The following is a 27,415-nucleotide window of genomic DNA, read 5'->3' as shown; positions in this document are numbered from 1 at the left end:
ACTGCTGTGAAGGGTTCTCTTCAACAGTAGCTGCGCGATATATCTTTTTTTCCCTTTCAGGTAAGTTAAAATGCAATCATAAGCCTTATCAAAATTAATCCTGTGTCCAATCAAATCGGTGTGCAGTGTATAGAATGTCCTGATTCGAAAAAAATTCTGCTTATGTAAGATACAGAAATAAGTTCAAAGCCATTCTTTTTTTCAGAGATATTTTGTCATGATGATCTTAAGAGTCTTTACAAACTTAGTTGATTCTATGATTATATTCCTTCTCAAGACAGAAGCAGCTATAGACCTATGAAGCCTGTGACTCTGCTGAGGCTTGGGTACCAGCCCCCCAGTCCAACAAAGCAAATGACAGAAATACTCAGGTTCGTGCAGCTAATCATCCTCACAGATAACCAAGGGCTGAGTTTCCTCGGTCAGGTGTGAACTTCAATATGATGTTAAGTGTGAACTTCAATATGATGTTAAGTTCAGGAATCCCTATAGGATCTATTTCCAATCCAGTGTATTAGTTACGAGAACATTGGCGACTGCAGTGAAACTAAAATTCACAGAACTAAAATCCCCAAGATACTTTCACAGTCCTGTTTCAGTACTTGAATATTGACACCACCTGAGCAAATTACTTGCCGCTACATAAAGATGAACATCACGGGCTACAACCCTTAGAAATCTACTGAAATCTTGGCTCTTCTAAGTGGGTTTTGGAGATAGGGCATGACTAATGTTTCTGATGTTTCAACTTTGTAATACAAAAACTTGTCATTTGCACAAACTGTGCAAAACAAAAGCGATTTAAGTCTCCACAGAGAGCTGTGATCTCTGTAAAACTTGGGGAAAAGGAACTTTAAAGTTCTCACCCTGCCTTTAGTATCCTCTCACCCTGCCTTTAGTATCCATTATGTGTTCTTATTAGCTGGGAGTATGGTCACCTAAAGTTCTCCCACAAAACTCTCCATCTTCAGAAGCAGACAAAGGGCAAGGTTTGACAACCTGACAAAACATGACATCTTAATGAGGTTGGGGTTTTTTTTTTGTCAGTGTTGTTACTGAATAGTCTACACCAGAAGCTGGAACTGGGGGCAGGGCTGGAGAAGAATGTGGTGCAGTAGAGAACGGCGTTCCTCCTTCAGATAACATAACCCAAAAGATCCTGCAACCGGTTTTCTACTCACAAAACAGATTTCAGTGAACATGTCAAGTTGGCACATGATACATAAAAGCAATTTTGGCTGCAGCTCTTTCTGTTAGTACTGAAACTTTCTTAAATAAAAATTGTGCTTTGACTTAAAATATTCACAATTAAATTTGCTAATCTTTCTCCATGTGCTATCTATGATATTTGTCTCCTAGAACAGGATATATTATACATACTACTGTAAGAAAAGGTATAGCCAATTCCCTTAACCCTTGAACCCTTACCTATTATCACTCAACAGCTGATATGATAATACCAAAAGGGGCCACGTGCAGGAGTGTTTTCCTAGCACAAGTGTCAGATATTTCGCACAATATGAAATCTCTTTTTACCTTAAATTTTGCGCTGTAGCCATATTTCCCCGCAAAGAGGTGGTCAGAGTTAAACTGGGGGAAAACAAAGTATTGATAAATCAGTGACTTCATTTCACCTCGTAAACCCCTGGCAGACTCCGAGGAAAAAAGCCTCAAACAATTCCCAAACCCATAGCCCACATTTGAGTCAAAACTTTGCGGTTTTATCGCACAAGGAATCCTCTGTCCTGCTGGAATTACACGGGGAACAGCAGGATCAGCTTATTTAAACGTGACGAACCAAGATCAGGATTAGCAGTAACCGCTCCGGGGGGGGATGGGGGGGGATAGGGGGGATGGGATGTGCTGCTCCCCGGCCCTTTACCTGCCGGGTAGGGAGCGGGGGCCGGGCGGGCGCTGCTGCCCGCGGGAGGGGCAGGCGGCTCTCGGCGGGTGGGAGGCGTCTGCAGCTGGAAAACAGCAGCTCCGGTTTCTGATCGGTTTGGGGGTGGGGTGGGAGGTGTGTGTGGGAAAAGCCCAGCGATGGATCTTCCCTGCTTTTGACAACACTCTCCCCTTCAGGCCTGATCCTGCACTGGAGGGAAATAACTGCGAGGAGAACCACTAATCACACCTCCGTGTGGGAACTACCTCCGGTAGCAGCGTGTGCCGCCAGCCCTGCCTCCAACCTGCAGCGGTTGCTCCGGGACGGGCTCACTCGCCCCTGCAGTTCACCTTTGCCTGCACTTCACAAGAGTGCAATTTGGGTTTAATGGAGCTCAGTTTATTGTTCCTCTTTGGCCTTACAATTACGTCGACTGCAGGTAACGTGAATTTCTTTCTTTCTTTCTTTGCCACTTCCACGCATGCACACAAAGGCTGGGTTTTGGTTTTTTTTTTTACTTCTTCCAAAAGGCTGTGAGCAACAGCTCACTCCCGTGCGTGGTAAGTAGTAACCAGACGCCAAAGACATCGCTTGGCCGTATGTAGGTTTAAAACCAAACCACTGGCGATGCTCCCCGAGCCCGCGGGGCCGGGGTGAGTACAGACATAACGGTGCTTTTCGCAGCCCTGAACCCCCTCCGGCTGTAGCTGGCGGTTCGGGTCCCGTTACGGAGGGGGCTACAAGGCGCCTGGGGTAGGGGGGTTAGCTCTTGACGGGACGCGAGAACTGAGCCGAGCTGAGCTATTCTTTCCCGCGGTGCAGGGTCCGCGCTGCCCCGGCCCCACTCGCTGCCGTTACCGGTGGGCGCGGAGCCGCGCCCCGCGGCGCTGGGGCAGAAGGAGCGGGAGCAGAGCGAATCGGCGGCGCCGCCGGCCGGCGGCAGGGCCCGGGTGGACGGCGGGGGGCTGCGGACCCGAGCCCGGCGCTGCACTTGCTACACCTACAAGGACAAGGAGTGCGTCTACTACTGCCACCTCGACATCATCTGGATCAACACCCCCGAGTGAGTGAGTGAGTGAATGAGAGCGGCGGGACGCGAAATGGCGGGCTGGGCTGCCGGGGGCGCGACCCCCGCGGCGGCGGGAGGTTCCCCGCCCGCCCCGGGGACCCCCGTGGGAGGCGGAGCCACCGCACCCCAGGTAGCCCGGGCCGAGCCACCGGAGCGGAGAGGGGCTGGGGCGGCTCTGCCCGCCGGGCCTCCCGCTCCTCCCCGCCCCGACACCTGCCGGGCCCGCCGGGGGGAGCGGCGGCGAGCGGAACGGGCCGCCGGTAAGTGCCTCCGGCCCGGCTGCCTCCGGTCCCGTTCGCGGTACCTGCAGGGTACGCGGCGGTGCGCGGGTGCCTCAGCGTGCGCTGCGTGTGCAGGCGCGTGAGATCAGCCACGGGGGGAAAAGGACTTAACTGTGCAGAAGAAATCTGCTTCCAGCAAACCATTGACTGGGAAAGGAAGAATAGTTTGTGCCGTTCGAAATGAAGAAAATAATCTGGAAGTACCCTTTGTGATTAAAACAATTGTCGAAACCCTCAATCTACCAGATTTAAGATGTTGCAGAAGGCCCTCTTTTACAATAGTGTTTTGTGGCAATGGCAAGGAAGTTTTTTGTTTCAACTCATAATAAAAACAGTGTTGGAAACATAACACTTCCCAGGAGATGGAAATTGTGAGTTTCCCACGGGTTGGTGGGTGCAAGCACGGGCCCTGGCACTAGCATCATGAAAAGAAATAATTTCTTTTCTATGCCCACACTGTGCCTACAGTCTGAAGGATAGAGGCCTCCTTTTCCTGCACCCCCGGGTATATATATCCTGTCTCTGAGTAACTAAAACAGCCCTAAGGATTTGTAAAGGTTCTCATAGGCTGATAGGCCACAGGCCTACAGCAACCACAGCAGTCTGTTCATCAAAAAAGTAATCAGTGGAGCAGATGAATCTTCAAGAATTAAAGATCCGTAGGCTGTGTGACTGTAAACTTTGACACATGTCATCAAGTACACCACTGACTGCAGCTTGGGAACAGCTGTACTAACTCAGATCTGCGTTTCAATCAATTGCAAAGCTTTTAATTAAAATAACAAAAGGAATATTAAAAATAGAAAGTAGCAATGAAATAGGTTCAGTCAGATGGGGTTTAGGGCACTTAATTTGTAACTTCACCTGTGTGTCCTGGCTAGAGGCCATGTGTGATGACAAGTCTTTTGAACTCCTACCAACCTGTAAGTATCATGTGTTCACACAAGTCATTCAATTCTTGGAGTTCCATACCTGCACTAATCCACCCAGGATTACTTGGAATTATTTTAGCCAAATATTTATGACTCAGTATATTTAAGTCAGAGCTCACCAGTGAAAACAGGGGAATGACATTCCTTTCCCCCCTACACACTGAATAAATAGAATTCTGATAATTTTAAACACATACACACACCCCCCTCGTTCTTTTTAGGATATCCTGTTTTAAGTCTACAGAAATTACAATTTTCATTCCAGTGGGAAAAGTATTTAGTGTGCATTAAAAGTGGAGGATTTTTTCCTACCTGAAAGTTTGGTGCAAACATCACCAAAGAAAGAACAAAATTAAAGAGTAAAAATATATAACATTTTCATGATATCTACAGCATTAGCAATGAAGTACATACAATAATCCAAATATTAAACAGTTGGGGCTGTAAGTCTCTGCCTTCTTAACTGCTCGGTTGTACATAAAATAACAGCAGATCTCTCAGATCCGTAAAGTCTACCCCTGCTGTCCAGTGTATAGGTTAGCCTGTAATGACTTGATGTGAGGTCTAGGAAATTCTGATTATCCCACTTACATTTTGTGCCATGTTACTGGACATTTTTATGTAAGCTATAAAATATGTTCAATTTCAATATCCAATTTGAATATTAAGTATTCACATAGAACAACAGGTTTTGGGTACTGTGCTCCAAAGATGTGAACCTGTATAACTTAGCCACACTGTTTGAACTAGATTGATCAGGATGCTGGGGACCCAGTGGTTTTGGATAAGTAGTGGGTGGATGATGGTGGAAAGTAAGGGAATTGGTTTAGTAGGAACTGAATTCTCTTGGATGTGTCAGTGCTCATTAGAACTGGGCTGCTTTGCCTGTCCTGCTCCTCTCACTGATCATGAGACTTGGCTGCTCTGAGCCAGCAAGGTGAGCAATGAAAGGAAAGGCTCTGTGCAGGGCTGAAGGAGATACACAGGTCTCCCTCTAAGGTGAAAGAGTGCTGGCTTGATTTTCAAGGAATCTAGGATTTTCTTCCTAGGAATGCTTCTGTATATGAGAGCAGAGGCAGTCACTGAAATAAGTATGGATATTAGATATTTTGGACCGTGTTCAGTGCAACAGAGGCAGGACTAATAATTCCTGTCACACTTCTGAATGATCAGGCACTAATTGTGGCCTGGTGTCCTACTTGGAACAATGTTTCCTTAAGTAAGAAGGTACTTCTGGATGTGGATGAGAGAAATCAGGCCTGCTTGTGCAATTTAATATCCCAAGCAAGTTATGCTACTTCTTTTAAAAGGAAGTAACCACTGGATCTGTACAGACTGGCAGTTTGTAAATGGGGTTTTTACATGGCTATTGAAGGTTTGTATATTTACTAAAAATTTAGCTCAAATGTGATTTTGAGAACCATACACATAATGGGAGGCCAGACACAGGGTGTTAAAGACCGGGGAAGTTTTCCAGACATCTGTTAATTCTGGTTTTCTCCCTGCTTATTTAACTACCACATCTATTTTGGGTTTATTTTCTATATAAAACTCTACAATTACCTTTTATTACTTTTTATTTCTTATTTCCCCTGACTAATATCATTCACTTTATCATTTCTTACTCCTGTTACAAATTCCCTGTTATTTTCTGTTTCCAGGTTACTCTCCTCCATACTTCAAAGTCAAACTTTACTTTCTTGCATTCTTCCCCCTGCTTTTCCCAACAGAAGATACTGTTAAGCATTGTTGTGATACATCCATAACAAATCTCGGTCATGGCCTCTCTCTCCTCCTGTTCTAGAAAAGTGGTTAATGTTTTTATTGAAACTGCTGGAGGCAGAGTGATGACAGGGGATCTCTTCCTATCCTTGTGAAGAAACCACTTGGATCAGCAGGGTGACAGTTGCAGGAAAGCACAAAATTGCAGAATATGCAGGTTTTGACTCTCTGTAGCTATTGCCAGTTAAATGAGAAATCATCTCTACACAAGTTTGAGTACTGCTTTATAATTGTCCATGAACCACTGCTGTTAGTTCAGACCAGTAAGTGCACCAGTGTTACTCTGACATAGCTGGGAGCAGTGAGAGCCCTAAGTGGAAAAGACAATGACCTTAAGAAAGTCAGGTCAATCAGAGCAGAGTAATGCAATTATGCTGTGTAGACAAAGGTTGTGTAACAAAGCTAATTAAAAGCTGGTAAGTTGTTCTCACTGATAAGATGGATTATTCAGGAATTAGTTTGCAATGTATTTTTTTGTCAAGTGATTAAACATGCTTATCTTGATCTACAGCTAGACAGGTTTTAAAGAAAAAAGAATTAACAGTCTTTTAAAAAGTACCTACTGATGTAATACTGCCAAAACCTGATGCTTACTTCTCTAAGTTAAAGAAGAAAATACAGGCAAGATTTCTTTTAGATCTGCAGTTCTCCAAAAGGGTTCTGTATTTCAGTATGAACTGAACATGTGCATCCGACAATAAAATGTGGTTCAATCAATAACGTTAGTGTTGCCAAAGCAACACTAGAAGCTTCAGAGATGCACAGAATGATTAATAAGAGATTAAAAAGTAACAACTATTAGAAAATGATACTATCATGATAATACAATATTGGATACTCAAGCAGTCTTCAATTCTGAAACAAGTATAGTGAGAATTTATGGCAATAATCTGGACAGTTTCAAAGGGATATTAGCATAGATCCACAATGGTAAAATTACTTCCTGGCTCAGACTAGGTGCCAAAAATAATAATTTCTTGAAGTGTTAAATCAAAGGAGTTTATTTTCTGTATGATGTCTTATTTCAGTATTTGCCTCTATGTTCAAAAAAGGAGTAATGAATGGAAGAAATTATGTTATAAAGACCAGCTTACATGATGATCTAAAGAGTGTGCCAATTACATGAATTTCTGAATCAGGAGAATTGGATGGATAAAGTGAAAGGAAGAATTTGATCTAACACTGTGTTTGCAGCTCTGATCCCCTGTAGTGACACGTTCTGTTTCCTCTGTGGAAGGACAAGGGCATGCACACACTTTGCTCTGTGGGAATATATTGGTAGAGGATATGGTGAGCTAGCGGTCACCCTGGTGACACTACAAGGATGTGGTGTTTGTCACTTCAGTAAAGAAGGAATTTGTTTCTGTAACATATGCAAGTCAGATATTCCTTAGCACTAGGTTGGCTCCAGATAGTTTCCTCTGCAGAAATCTGTTTTCCTGACCTCATACGACCATATGTTGGGGAGAGAAAGGCTTTTCATACACTTTCATTCTTTTGGTCTTTCCTGAAAGTGATGACAGATGGGTTTGTTAGGGGTTCAGGACTTGTCAGAAGCTGAACAGACAACAGCAGCTGATTCCACATACAGTCAGTTCTCTTAACAGTTATCTTTGCTCATTAATGGGTTAGGTCACCAGGAGAAAGTCACCTTAGAATTAAAACAATTTGTGCCCTATGATTGCTTCACTCATAGTTTTGCTCATATATAGAAAGGAAATGATGTCTTGGGATGTTGTTACAAAAGAGGTGACTTAAGACAACCAGTTGGATGCTTGTTCTGACTGGTCTGCTGGCTAACTTCTCTTTCATAACCTTTTTGCTACCTGCATCTCACTGGTGATTGCATTTTGTTGAATGGAAGCCCACACAGAATCATGGAATGGTTTGGGTTGGAAAGGACCTTAAGATATCTAGTTCCAATCCCCTGCCATGGGCAGGGATGCCTCACTCAAGACCAAGGCTCTGTTCAGCCCAGGCCTGAACACTGCCAGGGATGAAGCATTTACCACTTCTTTGAGCAACCTGTTCCAGTGCCTCACCACCCCCACAGTAAAGAACTTCTTCCTTATATCTAACCTGAACTTCCCCTTTTCAAGTTTAAACCCATTTCCCCTTATCCTATCGCTACAGTCCCTGATGAATTCTCTCTCCAGCATCCATGTAGGCCCCCGTCGGATATTGGAAGGCTACTATGAGGTCACCATAATGTAATTGAAAATGCTTTTCATCCTTATGGATATTAAGTAATATTATAAAGTATCACAGTTACCCCATTTTTTGAGAATTCATCACTGGATAAGGCTGGATAATATCCTGTATATTACCAGACATAAAAGTACACAGCTAAAGATCTGTTATTGAGCAAAACAATTAAGCATGTGCTTATAATCTTAATAGATCAGACTAAAAAAGCCTGCTAGCCAAAGGCATGATGATAAAACAGTGGCTGCATGCCAGGCCATTCAAATAAGGAAGCTGGTCTATCATTTAAACAGTGTGCATGGTTAACTATCAGAACTGAGTGCCAAAAGAGAAGTGCTGAATCTTCTCTTGAGTTTATTTTACTTTTCTGAATTAAGTTTGCCCTGCATTTTGCAGACTTTACTGTCCACATGTTCACTGAAATCTATTTGTCTTACATACGTGAATGCTACCAAGATTAGACTCTGTATAGGAACTGTATGTCCTAATCATGTTTAAATCATGTACTGACTTCACACTTTCAGTGTCTTACTGAAATGTGCACAACTTGCATGCCCTCCACAGTCTAAAAGTAGAATGTCTTCTCTTAGTCTTCCTGCAAAGCTTTCTTACAGTACTCACAGTGCTGCAGCACCCTCAGAAAGACTTGAAATGATTTGGCTCTGCAGATTAAAACCCTATGGCACTGTAGGAGCTGGCCCTGCAGAGGACGGGGTCAGGGGAGAGACAGACAAATAGCCAGAGCCTTGAAAATTCATCTCTGGTGTTCATGCTGGTCTAATTCTAAGAATAAACAGTCTCAAGGGCTGCCAAACCACAGTCACTTTCATCCGTCTGAAATTTTAACATGTTTATAACCCCCCAGATTTTTGGTTTGTTTTTAAACCAGCAGTGAGCTATACACAATGCAGAGAGTGGTAGAAACATGCATTAGGGCATGTATTTGTGTGCATGCCCTAGTGTGGTGGCTTCAGAAGCTGGCAGTAAGCACTCTGAAGTTTAGTTTGAAAAAGCTACCATTTGACACTTCATTTGATTCCTTTCCTCCATATTTTCCAGCTGCTCTGTCTTTTGGGATTTACCTCAGCGTATTTGCATTATAACCATCCCACTTACTAATAACATTCCCTGACAACCAGAGGAAGAGGAATAATGGGAACTTGGGCCTCACAGACAGAAAATTCTGCACCGGATTTCCCTTATTTATTTAAACAATCGTGTATCTTGCCACTAAACTGGGAACAAGTTAGGATTGGAATGAGAATATAGGCAATGTTGTTTTGAGAGAAGTATTTCTGTGAAACAGTGGCTCAGTTTATTAGATCAGATGAGCTCTACCCAGCCTCTCTGGGCATTTGGGGTGTTCATGGAATAACCCCTCCCTCCCATGCCTGCTTCATACTGCTTACCTCAAGAAATGTAGCCCAGCTTTTCACTCAACAACTCAGATATTTTTCTGATCATATTTCAAAAAGGAAACATGTAACATCATTTTGACACCTACAGGAGAAGGGTGACTAGTGATAAAAAGCTTTCAGAATCTCTCACAATATATAACTTGAGTACCATGAAGTCCCAGTGGGAGGGAAATCAAAGAACTCCTGTAATCAGTGAGACTGGATGGTGAAGTAGATATGTGCAATCCTTGGCTAGTTACCTGAGATAGTTATAAATAACGAACTAACGTAGGTCCTCAGAAATGCTGACTACTACTAAATTGAGGATGTGGAAAATACAGGCATGGCTATAAAGGATAAAAGTTTGTTTCTTCTGAAAATAGTTTTGCAGCAAAAAGCTACTTGGAGAAAGTACAGCTTCTGTGAATGGAGCATGTGGTTAGGATGACACAAGGCAGGCACTTCTTTGAAGATGTTTTTACTTCTTAAACGATGACGATGGGAAGGAAGGGATAATATGGGAGGTGCACCTACTGTGAACTACTCTTAAAAAGTATGCCTGTTACAGAAAGAGTTGGAGCCAAAACTGTCAGAGCAGCCAGTGATCACTTCAGAGCTATACAATACTACTGCAGTAGCTATATGTGAAAGTATATACAGAAATATCTTTTATTTCCCCAAGCCTTTTTCATTCTGGAGACATTTTGTTTCACTTGGAGGATGATAAATTTTGCTTCCTTTCCATGTTCTTTGTTCTCAGTGGTCGTTACAGGGATCTCATGCATTTTAAGATTGTCTGGAAACATTGAAGACTGTTGGGAGCCTTGCTGGCCTGGATGCACGCCAGAAAATATATTGCTGAATACTGAAATCACAGCATCTAAGATGATTGCTGCAACCCCCTCATCCCTTTGTTTTGGCTGAAACTCTCAAGTGCCCTGGAGGTATCTACTGTGTTTAAGTGGCTGGGAAAGTAGAAAATAATAGGAGCACACAGGTCAGTTATAACACAGCATGAGAAACTCAGCCACACGTAATAAAAATTTAAATAATTGGTTTTGTCTGAACATTCACTGAAAATGTGTGAACATTGTCTGAATTGGATCTGAACACTGACTATAAATGAGGGATAGCTGGACTTAGGCAAATCACATTTCCCAATTAAACTTGAAGGTAGCAGTTATTCAAGGGGCAGTTTGTTTCCTGTGTGAAATTTCCACTCAGATCACTGGTTCAGGATGGCTGTTTCACTATTCCTTGGTATTTCTTGTCTTTTTCAACAAACAGACGCCTCCTTCTAATAGTTCAAGGGCAAAAACTTGCTTCAAAAGCTAGCTGACTTTTAGGGGAAGAGCTTTGATGACTGTATTTTTGTGGACACAAAGTACAGAAATAATATAGGTTATTTCAGCATCTGAGTATCCAATCTGGAGCTACGCTTTTTTCTTTTAAAATTCTAGGAGAAACATTGTCTGACCTAAAGACTGCTGTGTGTTCCTTCTACTGCAGAAATCCAAAGTATTTTGCAATGGACAAGAGCACACGGTGCTTTGATTGGCTTTGTGCTGTCTATATTATACATGGAATTATCTTCAATTAACAGATCTGTTGCACTAATTTTATCATTTGGAATAATTCTAGGTAGTGGAGAGTTACATTAGCATCTTCTTTCTTTGCATTTGGAATAAAGAAAAAGTATCTTATACTGAAGAAGCAGCTATTTGCTTAAAATCAGACTTTCTGTAATTTAAAAAGTGCTTTAAAACTGAAGATGCAGCCTTGTGTGCACCTACTCACTGGCCGCAATAATCGTAGTGGTAACTGAACTCTACAACAGAGGGTTGCTTTCCCCAGAGGTGCCACACAGATACCAGTTCAATGTAGCACCATGGGAAGGCTGATCCGGAGTTGCATAGATTTGCTTGTTCTCCACTTTGTAGAGAGCAAAGGCATAAAGGATACACAGTGCACCTTAGCTTTTAAATATGTAGAAGCCCATTTCATGGCTTCAGGAGAATTTTGTTCTCCTAAAGGAAAAAGTGGTGCTCACAGAGTTAAAGGTCAGAAATTCAAAATTTCCTGTGAATAGTTTTTCAGGATTTTTTTTTTGTTGTTTTTTTTTTTGTTTGTTTTGGTTTGGTGGTTTTTGGTTGTTTTTGTTTGGTTTGTTTTTTTGTTGTTGTTGTTGTTGTTGTTGTTGTTGTTTTTTTTAAATCTGTGGATTTGGGGTAGAAATATCCAAGAAGTTTGTAAATGGCTCTTAGCTGGTACTTTGTCCAGGGATCTGGTTGCAACCACAAGGAACACAGCGTAAGGGAACTGGTTGTTCAGGATCCCCAAAAGCTTTGCAGATGGCTAACTCTGCCTAGTTCAGATGTTTCTCATCTTCACTGCAGAGACACAAACTGTCCTGTGCATACTGAAGTCAGCAAGCTTTGGCTAAAGAAAAGAGATGCCTCAGCTGGAATGGAAAACAGAGTAGTGTCACAGAAGCCTGGTGACAACTAAATTTTGACAATAATTCTCATTCAGCGTGTTGAAATTGCTTCAGTTTGAACCTGAGCATTGCAGCCTCATAAAAAAAGAATATAAAAAGCAACAGGTAACACATGTAGCAACCTAAGATTAAGCATACTGCTAGGTAAATGCTTCTGATACTTGTTCAGCTGAATCTCTTTGGTATCTCACTTCTGAACTTCTGAGAAAGAAGCATGAACTAACTTGAAATATTAGTGTTTTCAGCGTCTGGAATGATAGTCATACACACACTAACATTTGCTTAAATGATGCGATTTATCAGTTGCATCAGAGTAGCTGACAGGCAAGAAAACATCTATGATATTTTAGCTCTTTGTTATGAATATTGTTGAAAGCCTCTGGGTTGCTATTGAAGTTTATTTGTTTTGGGCTTGAATTTTTGATTAGAAATCAAAACCAGGCATATTGGGAGAATTATGGTCATTAATTCATAAAAACAAGGAATGTATAAAAAAATATGACCATATAGCAGTTATTTCTGTCAGAAGTTACCTACATTAGCTGTTTGGCATTCACTATTCTAAGGTACATGGAAGTACAGAATTATTAATACTTGTCACTTACAACATGGGACTCATCCCTAATCCTGAAGACAATGAAGAGCGTTTTAAATGACTGTTTGAGAAGGGGCAGCCAAGAGTTCTGAAGTCTTTTAAGGTCTCTCCCAGTGTCTAGGCACAGCCACAGAATAAAGTAGTGAAAATACACAACAGTGTGTGCATATAGGGGCAGCAGACCAGCACGTGCTCGAGAAACACCATCACATGCTCTCTGACACACAGGATTTTCTGTACTCCAGCATGACTTTATGATAAATTTCTACACGGTAGGTATGCTTTGGTTCAAGCTGTGAAAGATGCACTGCTCTAGTACAAGCTCACACATACTGTAAGTGCAGAGATTTGAAGAAATTCTTTACATCAACTGCACTGATGTTACATCAAAAATTATAGCAGAAATGAAGAAAACAGTGTTTCTGGACCTTCAGCCCACCATGAGTGTAGGAAAATAGCATATTTGCACCTTTCCCATTAATAGCCTAATGATGTTTTTGTGAAAGCAGATGAAAGAATTACAGGTATGTGATTCGTGGTTCCAGACTGATTATTCAGGCTTTGTTCTGTAACCTTCCCAGATCTAGCCTTACTTATCCTGATTTCCTCTTCCCTGCCTCTTGGTTGGTTGGTTGTTTTTTTTTTATTTATCCATCCCCCCCCCCCCCCTTTCACCTTTGAATTATGAAATTCTGGACAGATTTTTAGTGTTTGTGGCTTTGTGGCTTGCTTAGCCCATCCCTCAAGTACACAGGAATGTTTATGGGTCTCCAGAAGTTCCACGTGGTGTACGCCTGCTATCAGTTGAGATTGTTTAACAACTTGTAGGAGAATAATTTATGACATTATCCAATGCTTTTTGGGGATGTTAGCAGGCAGATGTTAGAACCGTGTCCTTTTCCGATAATAACATCGACTCCAACCTATTAAAGAACAGAGCATGCCAGATTACAGGGAAATAAAGAGAACTACCTCTTACTATTTCTCGGTGTGCTGCAGCACAGAATACGATTCCTTGTAGAAAAGCACTAGTAGATACGTACAAGGGAGATAATCTAGCTGTTTTTCACATTTGTAACTCCATAGGTCATGATCCAACCATGGTGCAATAAGTCATGCTTACAGTTTTCTGCTTTTCTCAGTGATAAAATTAACGGCGGATCAGGCTCTGAATCATGAGGATGACACAATGATATGGTATTATTTATCTGGGGGAAGTCAGCACAGCTCCTTTTTCACATCATACCAGCTGCAGTGCTGAACAGAATGCATTTTGTGGATTGGGGGGGTGGGCTAGGGAGCCAACAAGGTAAAGAATAAGCAGTAGAAGAAGCAATAACCTGGGGATGTATTTGTATCAGCTGTTGGGTAATAATTGTTTTAGGTAGCCAGTGTAGTTGCCAATTAATTCTACCGGTTGAGCTGGCTGTCTGCTACTTTAGAACTGCGTGAAAGCCTGAGTTGAAGAGCAGAAGTTGTGATCTGTTACTGGGGGAACTTCTTACATAAGCATATGGTTTCATTTTTGTGCTGCTATTTATTGCTTTGCATCAAGAGATCTATTTTCAAACCAGAAAATATATGGAATATAATTTTAACTGGCTCCTAAAATGTACCATTATTTGTGATTCTTACAACAGGAGGACTGTGCCGTATGGGCTGTCTAACTACAAAGGCAATTTTAGAGGCAAAAGATCTACAGGGCAGATTCAAAATACTTTCCAGTCTTCAAATAGGTGTTCTTGTATGAATGCTCATGACGAACAGTGTATGCAGTTTTGCAGAAGAATGCAATACAGAAGAAGGTGAGTAGCTTTTCTTAATATTGCAAACTTCAAATAGTCAAACATGATTCGCTGTTGCACAGAGGTGAATTAGTCAAGTTGCATGTATCATATGAAACCGATTAACAAATAGATTGATTTTTAAATAAACATTCTCCTCTCCAGTTGTGGTGAGTTAACCCTGGCCAGCAGCCAAGCACTTACACAGCTGCTTGCTCACTTCCCGCTTAAGAGGGATGGGGGAGTTAACAGGAAGAACAGCGAGAAAACTCATGTCTCACAACCAGGAGAGTTTAATAGGTGAAGGAAAGAGGCCAAGCCTGCTGCAGTAATGCTATTTGCTGTTTCTTTTTATGATGCGGTATTTTTGAAACGGCAGATCTCCTGTCCAGTTAGGGTCATGCACTGTTTTAGAGTGGTTTAAGTTTTATCTAATCTAATAACGAGTGAAATGACATTGTCATTTTATGAATGGCTCTGTGAGGATAATTGATGAGAACACAGTGGCAATCTCTCTTTTCCAGAAATCATGGATCAATGAAAGAGACAGGGGAGAAAGACCAGGGCAGGGAAGAACACACTTTGATCCAGTAGCGCAGAGAGTTCAGAGGATTCTGAACAGTCAGGTATGCTACAGATACTAGTATTTCTTTTCAACATTAAACATTACATAAACTTTCCTCATATTTGCAAAACTACATTTTTTTAACTGAGTACTATCAGTGCTTGCTACATAAGGGCAGAATCTGGCTCAGGACTTGTTTGGGATTTTATTTTTTTAGTGTTTTTTTTTCAATTACTGTTTTTCCTAAATAACCTCTAGTATACACAGAACTACTCTAGCTTTCCTCATGCTGATGTAGCTCCTTTAAAAGTTGGATTCTTTGGCTATAAGCCGATACATATTTTGGCAACAGTCCCCTGTTTTCTATTATTTTTTAGGGCATGGGCTGTTTCTATCTCATTCATTTAGCACTGCAACAGCTTCAGCTACATGTCCCTGTGCAGTGCTTCAGTAAAACTGTCAAGGTAAAGAAGCAGAACAAACTTTGTGGATATAGTATTTGGAGGGAAAAATAAACTTAGTTTAGATATTAGATATAAGGAGGCTACTGAGACCCTATAGGTAGTTTCAGAAAGTTCCAAGTTCCAAATCTACCCTTAATGCTATTGCTACATACAAAATGCGATATGATGTCAGGATAAGCAACTACTTGTAGGCCATTAGAACTAGACAAATTGTTTGTTTCTTTTTAAAGTAATTAATCACACCATTAGTCAAAATTTTTTGCTATGAAGGGAAGCACTTGGATTAGAAGTCCCCAGGCTGAATTTATCGCTATGATTATGTGATCAGAGGCAATTAGACAACTGGGTAGTATTTACTGTGCACAGTCAAGGAGATGAACCATAGTTCTATCAGATAACAGGCAGTTAGTCTGAATAATTAGGCAGTTTTTTGTTTTGTTTTTAGAGCTTTAATGTTTATGTGCTGAAGCTCAGAAGCAAGAACTTAAACTACAGCCCTCCCTTGAGATGGACAAACTTGATGCTTCAGTCTGATGCCAGTGGAGAATTCATCAGAGTGCAACACTTTCATTTCAACAATGCCACTTTGAGGGCATGTAAACATATATGAAGAAGCTTTCTCCCATGCTCCTCTCGCAAGAGTCTCAGTAAAGGGTAATATTTATCACATAACCTGGCAGGGAATGTATCACTATTGAAGAATTCAAAGGCAGATCTGAACTTCATCAATACAAAGCTTCAGAAACATTTTTCTATGCAATTTAAAGAAGAACAACAGAAACTTACTGTGCCACTTACTGCTCACTCTGTGTCTGAAGAATCCATCCCCAGCTTCATGCAGGCAACTGTAACTGGAGAATGTGATGAGTTAGACAGATTGCCTATACATGAGTTCTCATGAAGAATAAACTGATACAAAATCTTGCTCTTGTTAATGTATGCAAGCCTGAATTATCATATTTTAACTTTGTGGCAGATGTTTAAATGACAGCATCTATGCAGACTAAAGATGGATGGCTATTATAAATATTATAAACTACAGCAAGTCAAAAGTATACATTGAGTATTCAATGGATTACCTAATTTAGGCACAAATTATTCCTGCACTTCAAAGTTCTGTTCAAAAACTTCTACACTAGATGCACTGTAGTTGACGAACAGAACTCCAATTACTCATCCCAAAGAATTTCCTGTAGATGAAAGGGTAGGACTGTGGAACTTCAAATGAAACGTCATACAATCAGACTAACTCACTGTGCTGGACCATGTGCTGTTCTAAGCCCCTACATAAGTTCTCATCCACATTCCTCTTTGCTAGTACTATAAAAATCACATTTTTATCTCTTCATTGAAACATCATCACTGATTAACTCAGAAACTTGGCAATAAGGATTATATCCAGCCCTTAACGTTTGTGAATGACTTCTTTAGAAATTATGGACTTTGATAGGAGGATGCAAGAGTAAGCTGGAAAAAAAAAAGTACCTTTTGCAAATCCTGTTCTGTATTATTTAAAAAAAAAAAAAGAGAGGAAATCTCTTACTTGTGACATTACAGATGCTTTTGTTTGACTGACCTTCACACAGACTTTCCCCAGAGCACAAAGGTTAAATAACCCGATGACATTAAATTATATTTTCACGTAAGAATGATGGAGACCAACAATAAAATGAAAATACATTAACAGCAGACGTGGTTGTATGTAAGCTTAAAACAGTGGTAACAGACTTTGTTTGAAACAACAAAGGGAGGTCTTTGCCAAAATATATATATTTTATATATATGTGGATATATTTCATAAATTATTATAGTTATAAAATTAAATATATCTTTCAGTTATTGCATTTGTATCAATTTCTTGGTATACAGCTGATTTTGTACATTAATGGAAAATAGATTATTTATTGTATAAAAACACTTCACATACTATTTTCCTGTAATTTTTAAAAGACACTGTATAGTTTTGGGGTTTTAAAAAATAATCAAGCTTTGTTATGAAGAATGCTTATTAATGTTCCTTTATAACCGTCAACTGGATTCCCTCCCCACCCCAATGCATATGCCAAGGTCATACAAAAACTTGCTTTCTTCAGGAGATTGAGAGTTCTCCTGAGAGTTTGAGAATTGAGTATGAAAACACAATAAAAATACTTTGATAATAATTACGCATAAGACGTTCCATCACAATTTTGTGTCCCGTTTGCTATAAACATCACCCTCATCTGGCCTGATGTGTATCCTGACACAAAGGAGGAGGTAATGGTCATTTGCACTGTTGAGTTCTGTTTGTGAACAGTGTTCACTGACTTCAGCTTCAGTCACTGTACTATTTTTTCTCCTTGGAACTGCAGACACATTCCAGTGCTGACAGGACTGTCAGTGCTTTCTCATCTGACACAATTCAGCTTTTAGATGAACTGCTTAACTCTGTGGTTCTATTTCTACTGTCTTCTCCCACATGAATTCAATTCAGATGTTTAATTTGAAGATGGATTCACACCTTCCCCAGAATCACGTGCAGTTTTCACTCTATTTTAAATGTTCACAGGAAAACACCCCAACAAAACCCCTCAAACTGGGTTCTTTCTTTGGCATGAAGGTAGATTTATCCCTTGAGAGGTGGGCTACGGGTGTTACTGTTGTGCCCATTCCTCAAGAAAAAAAAAAAAATCCAACATTTCTCTATGTGAATGCCACTTTCAAATAGTTTGGGTTAGGGACTCTGCACAGCAGCTGAAAACATTGTGCCAATGTACCACAAGCAGTTAATGCAAAAAATCAGCCCATCAGGAATACAGCAGTAGAAAGAAAATGATAAATAACTGTTATATCAAACCCAGAAGAGGAAAAAAAAAAATATCTAAAGTTCACTGTAGATATCTCCAAATAAATCTATAAACCATATACCAGAAAGTTGCATGCGATGGGTTCTGGAGTCAAACTACCATTGTTCTGTCTGGGAATAATTAGTGGCCATGAGACTAACTTTACTTAATTCCATATGTTTATGTCACTATTAATATTCCTTCACTCTTAGGGACTCACTTTGCCTATTGTTAATTTGTAACTAGATGTTAAGCTTATTTGAAATCCAGTTTTTCAAAAACGATATACAAAATTAACTTCATATACAACCAATGAACACTTTTCATAGAATCATAGAATAGTTAGGGTTGGAAAGGACCTTAAAATCATCTAGTCCCAACCCCCCTGCCATGGGCAGGGACACCTCACACTAAACCATGTCACCCAAGGCTCTGTACAACCTGGCCTTGAACACCACCAGGGATGGAGCATTCACAACTTCCCTGGGCAACCCATTCCAGGGCCTCACCACCCTTACAGTAAAGAACTCGTTCCTTATATCCAATCTAAACTTCCCCTGTTTAAGTTTGAACCTGTTACGTCTTGTCCTATCACTACAATCTCTAATGAAGAGTCCCTCCACAGCATCCCCCCCTTCAGATACTGGAAGGCTGCTATGAGGTCTCCACTCAGCCTTCTCTTCTCCAGGCTGAACAGCCCCAACTTTCTCAGCCTGTCTTCATACGGGAGGTACTTCAGTCCCCTGATCATCCTCGTGGCCTCCTCTGGACTTGTTCCAACAGTTCCATGTCCTTTTTATGTTGAGGACACCAGAACTGCACACAATACTCCAGGTGAGGTCTCACAACAGCAGAGTAGAGGGGCAGGATCACCTCCTTCGCCCTGCTGGTCACGCTCCTTTTGATGCAGCCCAGGATACAGTTGGCTTTCTGGGCTGCAAGCGCACACTGAAGCCGGCCCATGTTCATTTTTTCATTGACCAACACCCCCAAGTCCTTCTCCTTGGACTGCTCTGAATCTCTTCCCTGCCCAACCTGTAGCTGTGCCTGGGATTGCTCCGACCCAGGTGCAGGACCTTGCACTTGACATGGTTAAACCTCATGAGGTTGGCATCAGCCCACCTCACAAGTGTGTCAAGGTCCCTCTGGATGGCATTCCTTCCCTCCAGGGTACCAACCGAACCACACAGCTTGGTGTCATCGGCAAACTTGCTGAGGGCGCACTCAATCCCACTGTCCATGTCACTGACAAAGATGTTGAACAAGACCGGTCCCAACACCGATCCCTGAGGGACACCACTCGTTACTGGTCTCCAGCCGGACATTGAGCCATTGACCACAACTCTTTGCGTGCGGCCATCCAGCCAGTTCTTTATCCACCGAGTGGTCCATCCATCAAATTGATGTCTCTCCAATTTAGAGACAAGGATGTCTTGTGGGACAGTGTCGAACGCTTTATACAAGTCCAGGTAGATGACGTCAACTGCTCTACCCCTGTCCATCAGTTCCACAGCCCCATTTCTTTTTCATAGCCCGTTTTCTTTTAAGAAACTACTCTTAAATTGTGATAAACCATAGGGAAAAAAAAAAAAAGATTACTTGCAGAAGTTAGAAATAATGGGCTTTCGACATGTAACACTAGCATAGTTAGCTGTACTCAGCACTACTCATCTGGGGTATTATTTTGAGGACACTTGTGTTTACTTTTGGACCAACAAATAAGTTCCCATTCTTACTCTATTTCATGTAAAACCATTTATATATAATTCTGTTCTAATTGTGTCAGTCGCATAGCTCTCATTTTAGTTCTCATTCATAAAAGTTCATTATTCAGTTGTTAACTGAAATTGTTAGCAATAAGAATAATAAATGATCAGAAGTCTGGAAAGCAATGTAGAAGGGAGTTTTGGAAGAATTTAAGGGTCTTAGCCTATGACGGAGAGGAAGGAGACCTGACTGCAGTTGTCAGATGCAAAGGCCTTGGACAGAAAGCCATTCTTTGTTCCTTGTGTTCCCAAAAGGAAGTACAACACAGCCTTAGATTGCAGCAAAGGTGCATGGTTAAGTGCTGTGAAGACACCGGTCTCCATCAGCAGTTCCACCTCTGACTCGTTGGCTGGGCCTGGTAAAAGGCTTTCATGTCAGAGATACAGATGGCTCTCAAAGATGAGAGTGAGAAGGGGCTACATCTTCCTGCAGACTTGGGTGACTATTTCTTGAGCAGAGCTCCTGTCTCATTTCCTGTACATGAGAACAAATGGCTCCTTGCCTGATTTTCTGTAGATCCTTCTCCTGTTATGTCAGTAAAGGGATAGCAAAATAAGGCATGTAGGAGGAAAGGAAACTGATTTTTAATTGACTTCACCAGGAAAGATGTTTCACTTTTATAAAGAATTCTACACAAATTAAAATAGACCCTTGATTTATTCCTTCAGTTATCTTTACCCTTACTAAAGTTGGGTTGTTGTTTTTTTTTTTTTGTGGCACGCTGGAGTCTACCAGATATATGAGTGGGAGGTTATTTTATCATACAGGCAGAAGATGTTTCTCTTGGCTAAACTGTGATGACTTACATCATTCCTCATGGGCTTTAAAATGTGCTAAATGGTATTTATTATATCTTCCAACTATTTATTAAGTACTGAATTGAATTGTTTTTTTCCTGCCTAAGAAGCATAGAGCATCTGGAAGGAATGCCATCCAGGGGGACCTTGACACGCTTATGAGCTGGGCCAATACCAACCTCATGAAGTTTAACCATGCCAAGCGGAAGGTCCTGCACCTGAGTCAGGGCAATCCCAGGCACAGCTACAGGTTGGGCAGAGAAAAGATTCACAGCAGCCGTGCGGAGAAGGACTTGATTATGTTGGTCGATGAGAAAATTAACATGAAGTTGTTTACTGTGAGGGTGGTGAGGCACTGGAATGGATTGCCCAGGGAAGCTGTGGATGCCCCACCCCTGGCATTGTTCAAGGCCAGGCTGGACAGAGCCTTGGGCAACATGGTCTACTGTGAGGCACCCCTGCTCATGGCGGGGGGGCGGAACTAGATGATTTTAAGGTCCTTTCCAACCCTAACTATTCTATGATTCTGTGAAGCTGCTGGGATAATGTGCCAGCACATTATGCCAGCAGCGACTGAACGAAATGCTTTTGGTGTTTTTAAAATCCGCATGTTTGACACCTAAGCCTCTCGCAAACCACAACTCAACAGAAAATGGTTGTAAGAATTTCTCTTGCTACAAGAAAAGAATGAGTGTTACATTATAATACTCTTTTTAGGACCAAAATAAAATCAAACGTGGCCACAATTCTGGGATATGTTCTTACTAGATCCATCCTGAATACTTTTGGCTACTCAGCTCTCCAGCCTGAAAGATGTTCCCAATGGTACCATCTTTCACCCATACTTCAGATGTTGCTTTTAGGAGCTGATTTTCAGAACAGCTATGCAAAAATAACTTGGCTGTGAAAGATTACTGACGACAACCATGACAATTTGTTTCAAGGTGATTTAAGATGACAAAATTGTGTGTCTTTACAAGAGTAAAATTCAGGCTGAGTATGACTGAATAAAATAGCTGAAAGTTATTGCTAGAAAAGGAACAAATTTAGCCATATGAACATTAAATCTTTAACCCCCCCCAGCTTGCAATCTACTGGAATAGTAATCAAGCAATAGTGTTAACAGATGAGTTTGGAGACGTCTGTTTTCACTACTGTAGGGATTTAAAATGGGGAACATACAACCTGATCTGGAGAGCTTTATGCTACAAAGAAATGTCAGAATTGAGAGTCTTGAAATACATTAAGTTAAACAAAACATACTGAATTTTCTGTTTACCTTGCACTAGTATCTTGGCAAATTTAGTCTAAAAGCATACTTTATAAAGTATTTTGACTTCCAAGATTTTCAGAAGTGCTTTAGCAGACAGACATGCATTGATGTGAAACCCCAAGATATCTCTGTAGTTGAGAGACCCATGCTGACAGTCAGTAGCACAGTCGAGCTTCAACACAGATTTGGGATGAGGTTCAAGTCTCGGCTCCTGTTCTGCCATGGGAAACACCTCACTGGATCCTTGGGCTCTTGCTGGCTTTTAGCCTGGAGTCCTACTAGTATGCACACTGAATACCCCTCCCCATATCTAGATCATCTAGATCATTCAATATGATCCTTATCCATTTTATAACAGAGTAGGTTACTTTGTCATTTCCTATATACACCATTTTTAGAAATGAGGTAGATACATAAGCCCATCTAAAAACTCCTGCCCCTCTGAGTTTCTTCAAGCATCTAAGCATCTTTGCCATGTGCTATCATTCATGTCACCAGTAAACAGATATCTCAATCAAAACTTCCTGCAGATGTCTCTATCAACATAAACAGGATTGTATCAACTTGCAAGTGCTGAAGTTTTAGCCCCTTAACAATAAGTTGATTCAAAGTCTTTCACAAACTCCATTTTTCCAATGAATATTTTAATATCCTGTACAGACAGGATCATTTAGACGCTAAAGGGCCAGTATGTTAAACAATGTCATAATCTTAGAGAAGATGAATTTTCTTTTTAGTGGTTATAATGGATATTCCATTAGACAGCAAATCGCACTTACTAAGTACTTATTTTTGTTAGAGCTGTTTCTCAGGATGTGAACCAGCTCTCTTTTAAGTTAGTGCTTATGTGCTTCATGAACAGTAATTTAGCTGTACTTGTCCAGGAACTGTTTATTGCGATCAGTTAAATGATTTTCATTTCTATTTTCATAGTTAATTTTGATTTAGCCATCTTCTTTTTCCAGTTAGTCCCTTCAACCCTTTAAAGAATTGACTAAACAATTCTGAAAAGCTTCAGTATCTCACTGTGCTTCTCTTTAGCATTCCAGGCCTGGCTATTTATATTGCTCAAAAGCTGCCTCCACTTACCATTAGCTATGCAAATACTTTCAATGTAGATGTAAAAAGAGTAGGCAACTTCTGTCATTAAAAAATAAATGTACAAACTATTGTAGCAATATAAAGTGTATTGAATGACTAGTGGGTTAGGTGAACTACAGAACTGGAGTAAAGCAGATGTAAAATTCAAAGCTCAGAGGCTCTTTTAGAAGGTTCCTGGAACTATGCATGTGTTTATGAAATTCTGATATCACTAAGATGCAATTCCCAAAATAGATGGTTTTTAAACTTTCACTTTCTTCTATCTATCACAGAAGAAAATTCCACAATGAAGCCAGCTTGCAGCTCCTTCTGGTGTCAATTTGGATAGTCATGGGTCAGCTAAAGGTCATGTTTTCAGTGTTTTTAAGACACTACAATTAAGAACCAGATTGAACCTAAGCATTTGAATTCTTAAACGTAAAAACTTTCTTTATACAAACCTGATGATGAATTAAAGCATTCAGAACACCTGTGCCAGATCCTAAGGTTTGTCTTTAATTAACATTAATTTAATTAACATTCAAGCGGAGTTTAAGCAGATTGGATAATTTAAATCTGTATTTGGAGGAGCACAGAAGAAAAAAGAAAGCTCAAGGACAGGAAATCCTGCATCAGAGTTCAGTAACTTCCAAATCATAGTCCTGATTCTGCTACTTTCTCATTATAGATTCTTGGGCAAATTATTAAGGCTTTTTTACTGCATATGCTAACTCAAGAACAAACCAAAAGCAAGGTCCATGTTAAGATCCCTACGGAACCAGGCCTAAGCTGTGTTTCTCTCCAAGGAACAATTTAAATTATAAGTGCTCTGGTCACCCTAGAGAACATACGGAAATCAATGTCTTTCAGTGGAACTGCCACTGTGTCTCTGTGAGCATTTTCAAGGAATTGGTCACCTGTGGCCTACCAGAACAAAACAGGAGTGTGCAAAACACCACCATACTATATGGAGAGTAGCATGCCCACATTAAGTTTGTTCTGGTGGTGATTTAGAGCAGAACTAAGGCATATAGATTTGAATAGCTCTTTCCTTTGATTATGGCTACCTGTGCATTCAGGCATGTATTGGTTGTCCTGACACAATGTTGGTCTTGCTTTGGATGGTTGGTTCTGCATGCTTTCAACCGGATTTAAAGAAAAGTTGCCATATTATTACCATTACTGAATTGCGGAACTGAAGCATTAGGTAGAAACCTAAGGAAAACTAATCAAGGGGCATCAGGTATTTGATTAGCAACTCACTGTCAATGGACATTCCATGCAAGAATCTTGGGAAAAGACAGTCTCAGAAAATAAAATAATGTACACAACATTCACTATGCTGACACGCTCAGAAATGTCTCAATACTGCAACATCTGGTATTAATATCAAAATGCACATTCTAGTTGTCCGCATCCAACCCCAAACATCAACTTTGTTGATGTATGATCTCACATATTCTTAAGGCCAGCGTGCGAATCAGACATGCTGTTTCACCGTATGTCTAGCAGAGAAGATGACAATGTGGGCACTGGGCCTTTCTGGCTTAAGACACAGGACTATGCCACCCAAGCAAAGGATTCCAAAGGAGGACATTTTACTGTAATGATTGTTTCATTGATGTTACAGATGTCTTCTCCTAAATATCACAGAGCAAGCTGAGTAAACTTTTTTTTTTGCCAGGCACATGCACTGTCTTCATAAATAGTTCTCAAGGCCTTTATTTCCACACATAAGCAAGATTATCAAGTATTTTTTTTTCCAAAAGGCAGTGCCTGTTCCCAAACTGCTTCTACCTTGCCTGTCTCACTGTGCAAAAAATATAAATTCCAAACCAAACACTGTCTCTTGGGAGAAACACTAATTCCAAACTGCCCTTTCCTTATCTTCAAACAGTGCTGGTAAAGAAAGAACATGGCACAGCTACAGCATCTGGATCAGAGAGGCCTCCAGCATCTGTCACCTTTGCTACAGCAGAAATTCAGTACAATCTTTCAACGACTTCTTTTGCACAACTGCCAACATTAAGTGTGTTTTTTCTTATCTGGTGCAAATAAGGTGTGATTTTTTTTTTCTTAAGCAGTCTCTTCAATAGTGCTTTTACCACAGGGTTATCCAAAAGTACAGGCTGGGACATCAGCTGCCCAGAACATTCAGAAGTTAGTCAACTTGGGTTTTTCAAGTGTTCTCCTGTTTGTGCAAAATTGTTCTCATGCCACGTTTCATGCTTCATCTGTTTCACCACCTGAGGATTCTACTGTTTGCAGATCTCATTTATGGGAAACAGCCGTAAGATGTTTATCAAGCTCAGTTTTCACTTAGAAGCCACAGGAACATCTTGTGTTGTACAAAACATCAGAACTTCCTTTTCTTGAAAAATTCCTCTGGAAATTTTTAATTTCTCTGTCAAACTTCCATATTTCCTAATCCATATGCATCCACCAAAACGTTCTTTTCTAAACAATACAGACAAAACCAGTTCTGCTGTCCACTGCTTTATCAAGCCTACTTCTATCAAGCGAGATCTTGTTCAAGGCTAAATATCACAAAAAAAAAAAAAAAAGCAAAAAAAAAAAGCCTTACACATTGAGGTGGGGAGGAAATCCTAAGCGACATTGCTCAGAGCATCGGTATCAGCAATACGAACACAAACCCATGAATTCTATGAAAACAGATTAAAAGAAACCTGACATCTCATGGATTTGCATTTTTTTTTAAATGAGCTTTTCAACTGAATTGTACACATTTGTTTTCCTCTTAATTCCTTACACATATATACAATTCTGTCTTTTCCCACACAAAAAAAAATCCTGGTTCACCAGAGGATTTTGGTAGAAACAGGCAGGCTGCCTTGAATGATTACAGATACTGGCTGATGGGGTGAATGAAGTTGCAGCTGCCTGATGACCTGCTTATACTGAACTTGTAGGCATATAAGTATAGCTAAGATTATAACTCATCCAGCCATCTACACAAAGTGGTTGTGAAGCAGCTGAAGGTTTGAAGGGTTCAAACACTCACAGCACTTAACTAAAATGCAAGAGTTTGCGTTCTGTAGGAAGTAAACAAAAGTGCTTGGAATTTCAGAATTGTGCCAAATTAAAAAACTGTAATATATTACCTAACTAAATAGCTTTTTACACAGTCCCTCCCTCCTACAGATAGTAAGTTCATCTCAAAGCTGTAATAAAATAATTTTGTATTTCAGTTACAGTTTCATGGAAAATGGCAGCTCAGTCAACATAAAGGAGGAAGTTTATGGTTGAGAGACACTATTCAACAAAAATCCCAGAGAGGAGTTTTTTCTGTAATGCTACTGAAGCAGCAGTTACAATAAACATGATGTGCTGCTTTCACTGCATCTGTTTGACCATCTACGTCTTGGCATTCTCACTCTACATCTTCCAACAGATAAAGCAACTACACTCTGGCATTTTCCTTACTGCAAGACAGGCAAAGTCCCCCACAATGGTTAAATCAAGTTCCTGTGAGAAATGCCTCACTGACAACAAAAATTTCTGGGTTTGATTATAGAGATGTATTTGTCATACTCATAGAGAAGTGCCCATATGGGAATGATGTGTAGTCATGAATGATCTGGACCTAATTAACTGACAGGTTAGTCTAAAAGCATCTGCACAACCATCACACTGTAGGCTTTTCGGTGAGTCCTGTTACTACTTTTTCAAGGCTAGGATGGACAGAGCCTTGGGTGACGTGGTTTAGTGTGAGGTGTCCCTGCCCATGGCAGCGGGGTTGGAACTGGATGATCTCCAGGTCCTTTGCAACCCTAACTGTTCTATGAGTCTACTTACAAGAAGACTCCACAAGTCCTGCATTGAACCCTAGCTTAAAGTCCAAGACTGACCTGAAGGCTGAACAGACACCCTTTATTACCTTTAAAAAAAACAAGTAAAATTAAGATTCATATTGAGAATTGGTTTTAGAGGTTACAATGTTTTTTTTTTTCAGTTATTTTCTTATTTCTTTAAGACTATCAATCAGCCTCCCACATACTTACCTACATGTGCATTCCATATGTGCTTTCTTCCCTTCTGAAATGTGATTACTGCAGTATTTCTTCTCTTTCTTTCAAATACAGACCTATAGGATTACACATTGCTGCCCTTTTAATTAAGATGTAAATCCTGATGTGATAGATGTTTCCTTGTCGTGATTCTATCGGAAGCAAAGATTAAGATTTTGATTTCTTTTTTTT

At 40.6% G+C, this 27,415-nt stretch overlaps 1 protein-coding gene and 1 long non-coding RNA gene across 4 annotated transcripts in view; one reads left to right on the top strand and one right to left on the bottom strand.

Moving 5' to 3' along the window:
- LOC134156268 (uncharacterized) overlaps nt 1–27,415 on the bottom strand; it is a 136,359-nt gene that overhangs the window by 56,916 nt on the left and 52,028 nt on the right. For both annotated transcript variants that reach the window (XR_009961870.1, XR_009961871.1), the window contains exon 2: nt 16,240–16,298. This is a non-coding gene — a long non-coding RNA (uncharacterized LOC134156268). The remainder of the gene's footprint in view (nt 1–16,239; nt 16,299–27,415) is intronic.
- On the top strand, nt 2,001–16,030 carry EDN3 (endothelin 3). Of its 2 annotated transcripts, none has more exons than XM_062604188.1 (5): nt 2,001–2,321; nt 2,705–2,945; nt 14,281–14,445; nt 14,949–15,050; nt 15,899–16,030. In XM_062604188.1, the coding sequence occupies exons 1-4, from the start codon at nt 2,270–2,272 to the stop codon at nt 15,016–15,018; spliced, it is 528 nt and encodes a 175-aa protein (XP_062460172.1). In that variant the 5' UTR covers nt 2,001–2,269; the 3' UTR covers nt 15,019–15,050; nt 15,899–16,030. The 2 variants fall into 2 exon arrangements, with proteins under 2 accessions (XP_062460172.1, XP_062460173.1); XM_062604189.1 differs by having other exon boundaries at nt 15,880–15,899.

The sequence above is a fragment of the Pezoporus occidentalis genome, unplaced genomic scaffold, assembly GCF_034315485.1.
Source record: "Pezoporus occidentalis ecotype Australia unplaced genomic scaffold, CSIRO_AGI_Poc_V1 ctg83, whole genome shotgun sequence".
NCBI classification, from domain to species: Eukaryota; Metazoa; Chordata; class Aves; order Psittaciformes; family Psittacidae; genus Pezoporus; species Pezoporus occidentalis.
This window is presented reverse-complemented; position numbering and strand designations above follow the sequence as displayed.

Bases quoted from the DNA above. Each gene is read 5' to 3' on its own strand.
- EDN3 (XM_062604188.1), top strand. From the start codon at position 2,270: ATGGAGCTCAGTTTATTGTTCCTCTTTGGCCTTACAATTACGTCGACT. The intron at 2,946-14,280 runs GTGAGTGAGTGA...TTCTTACAACAG, and splicing joins ATCTGGATCAACACCCCCGA to GAGGACTGTGCCGTATGGGC. The intron at 14,446-14,948 runs GTGAGTAGCTTT...TCTCTTTTCCAG, and splicing joins AGAATGCAATACAGAAGAAG to AAATCATGGATCAATGAAAG.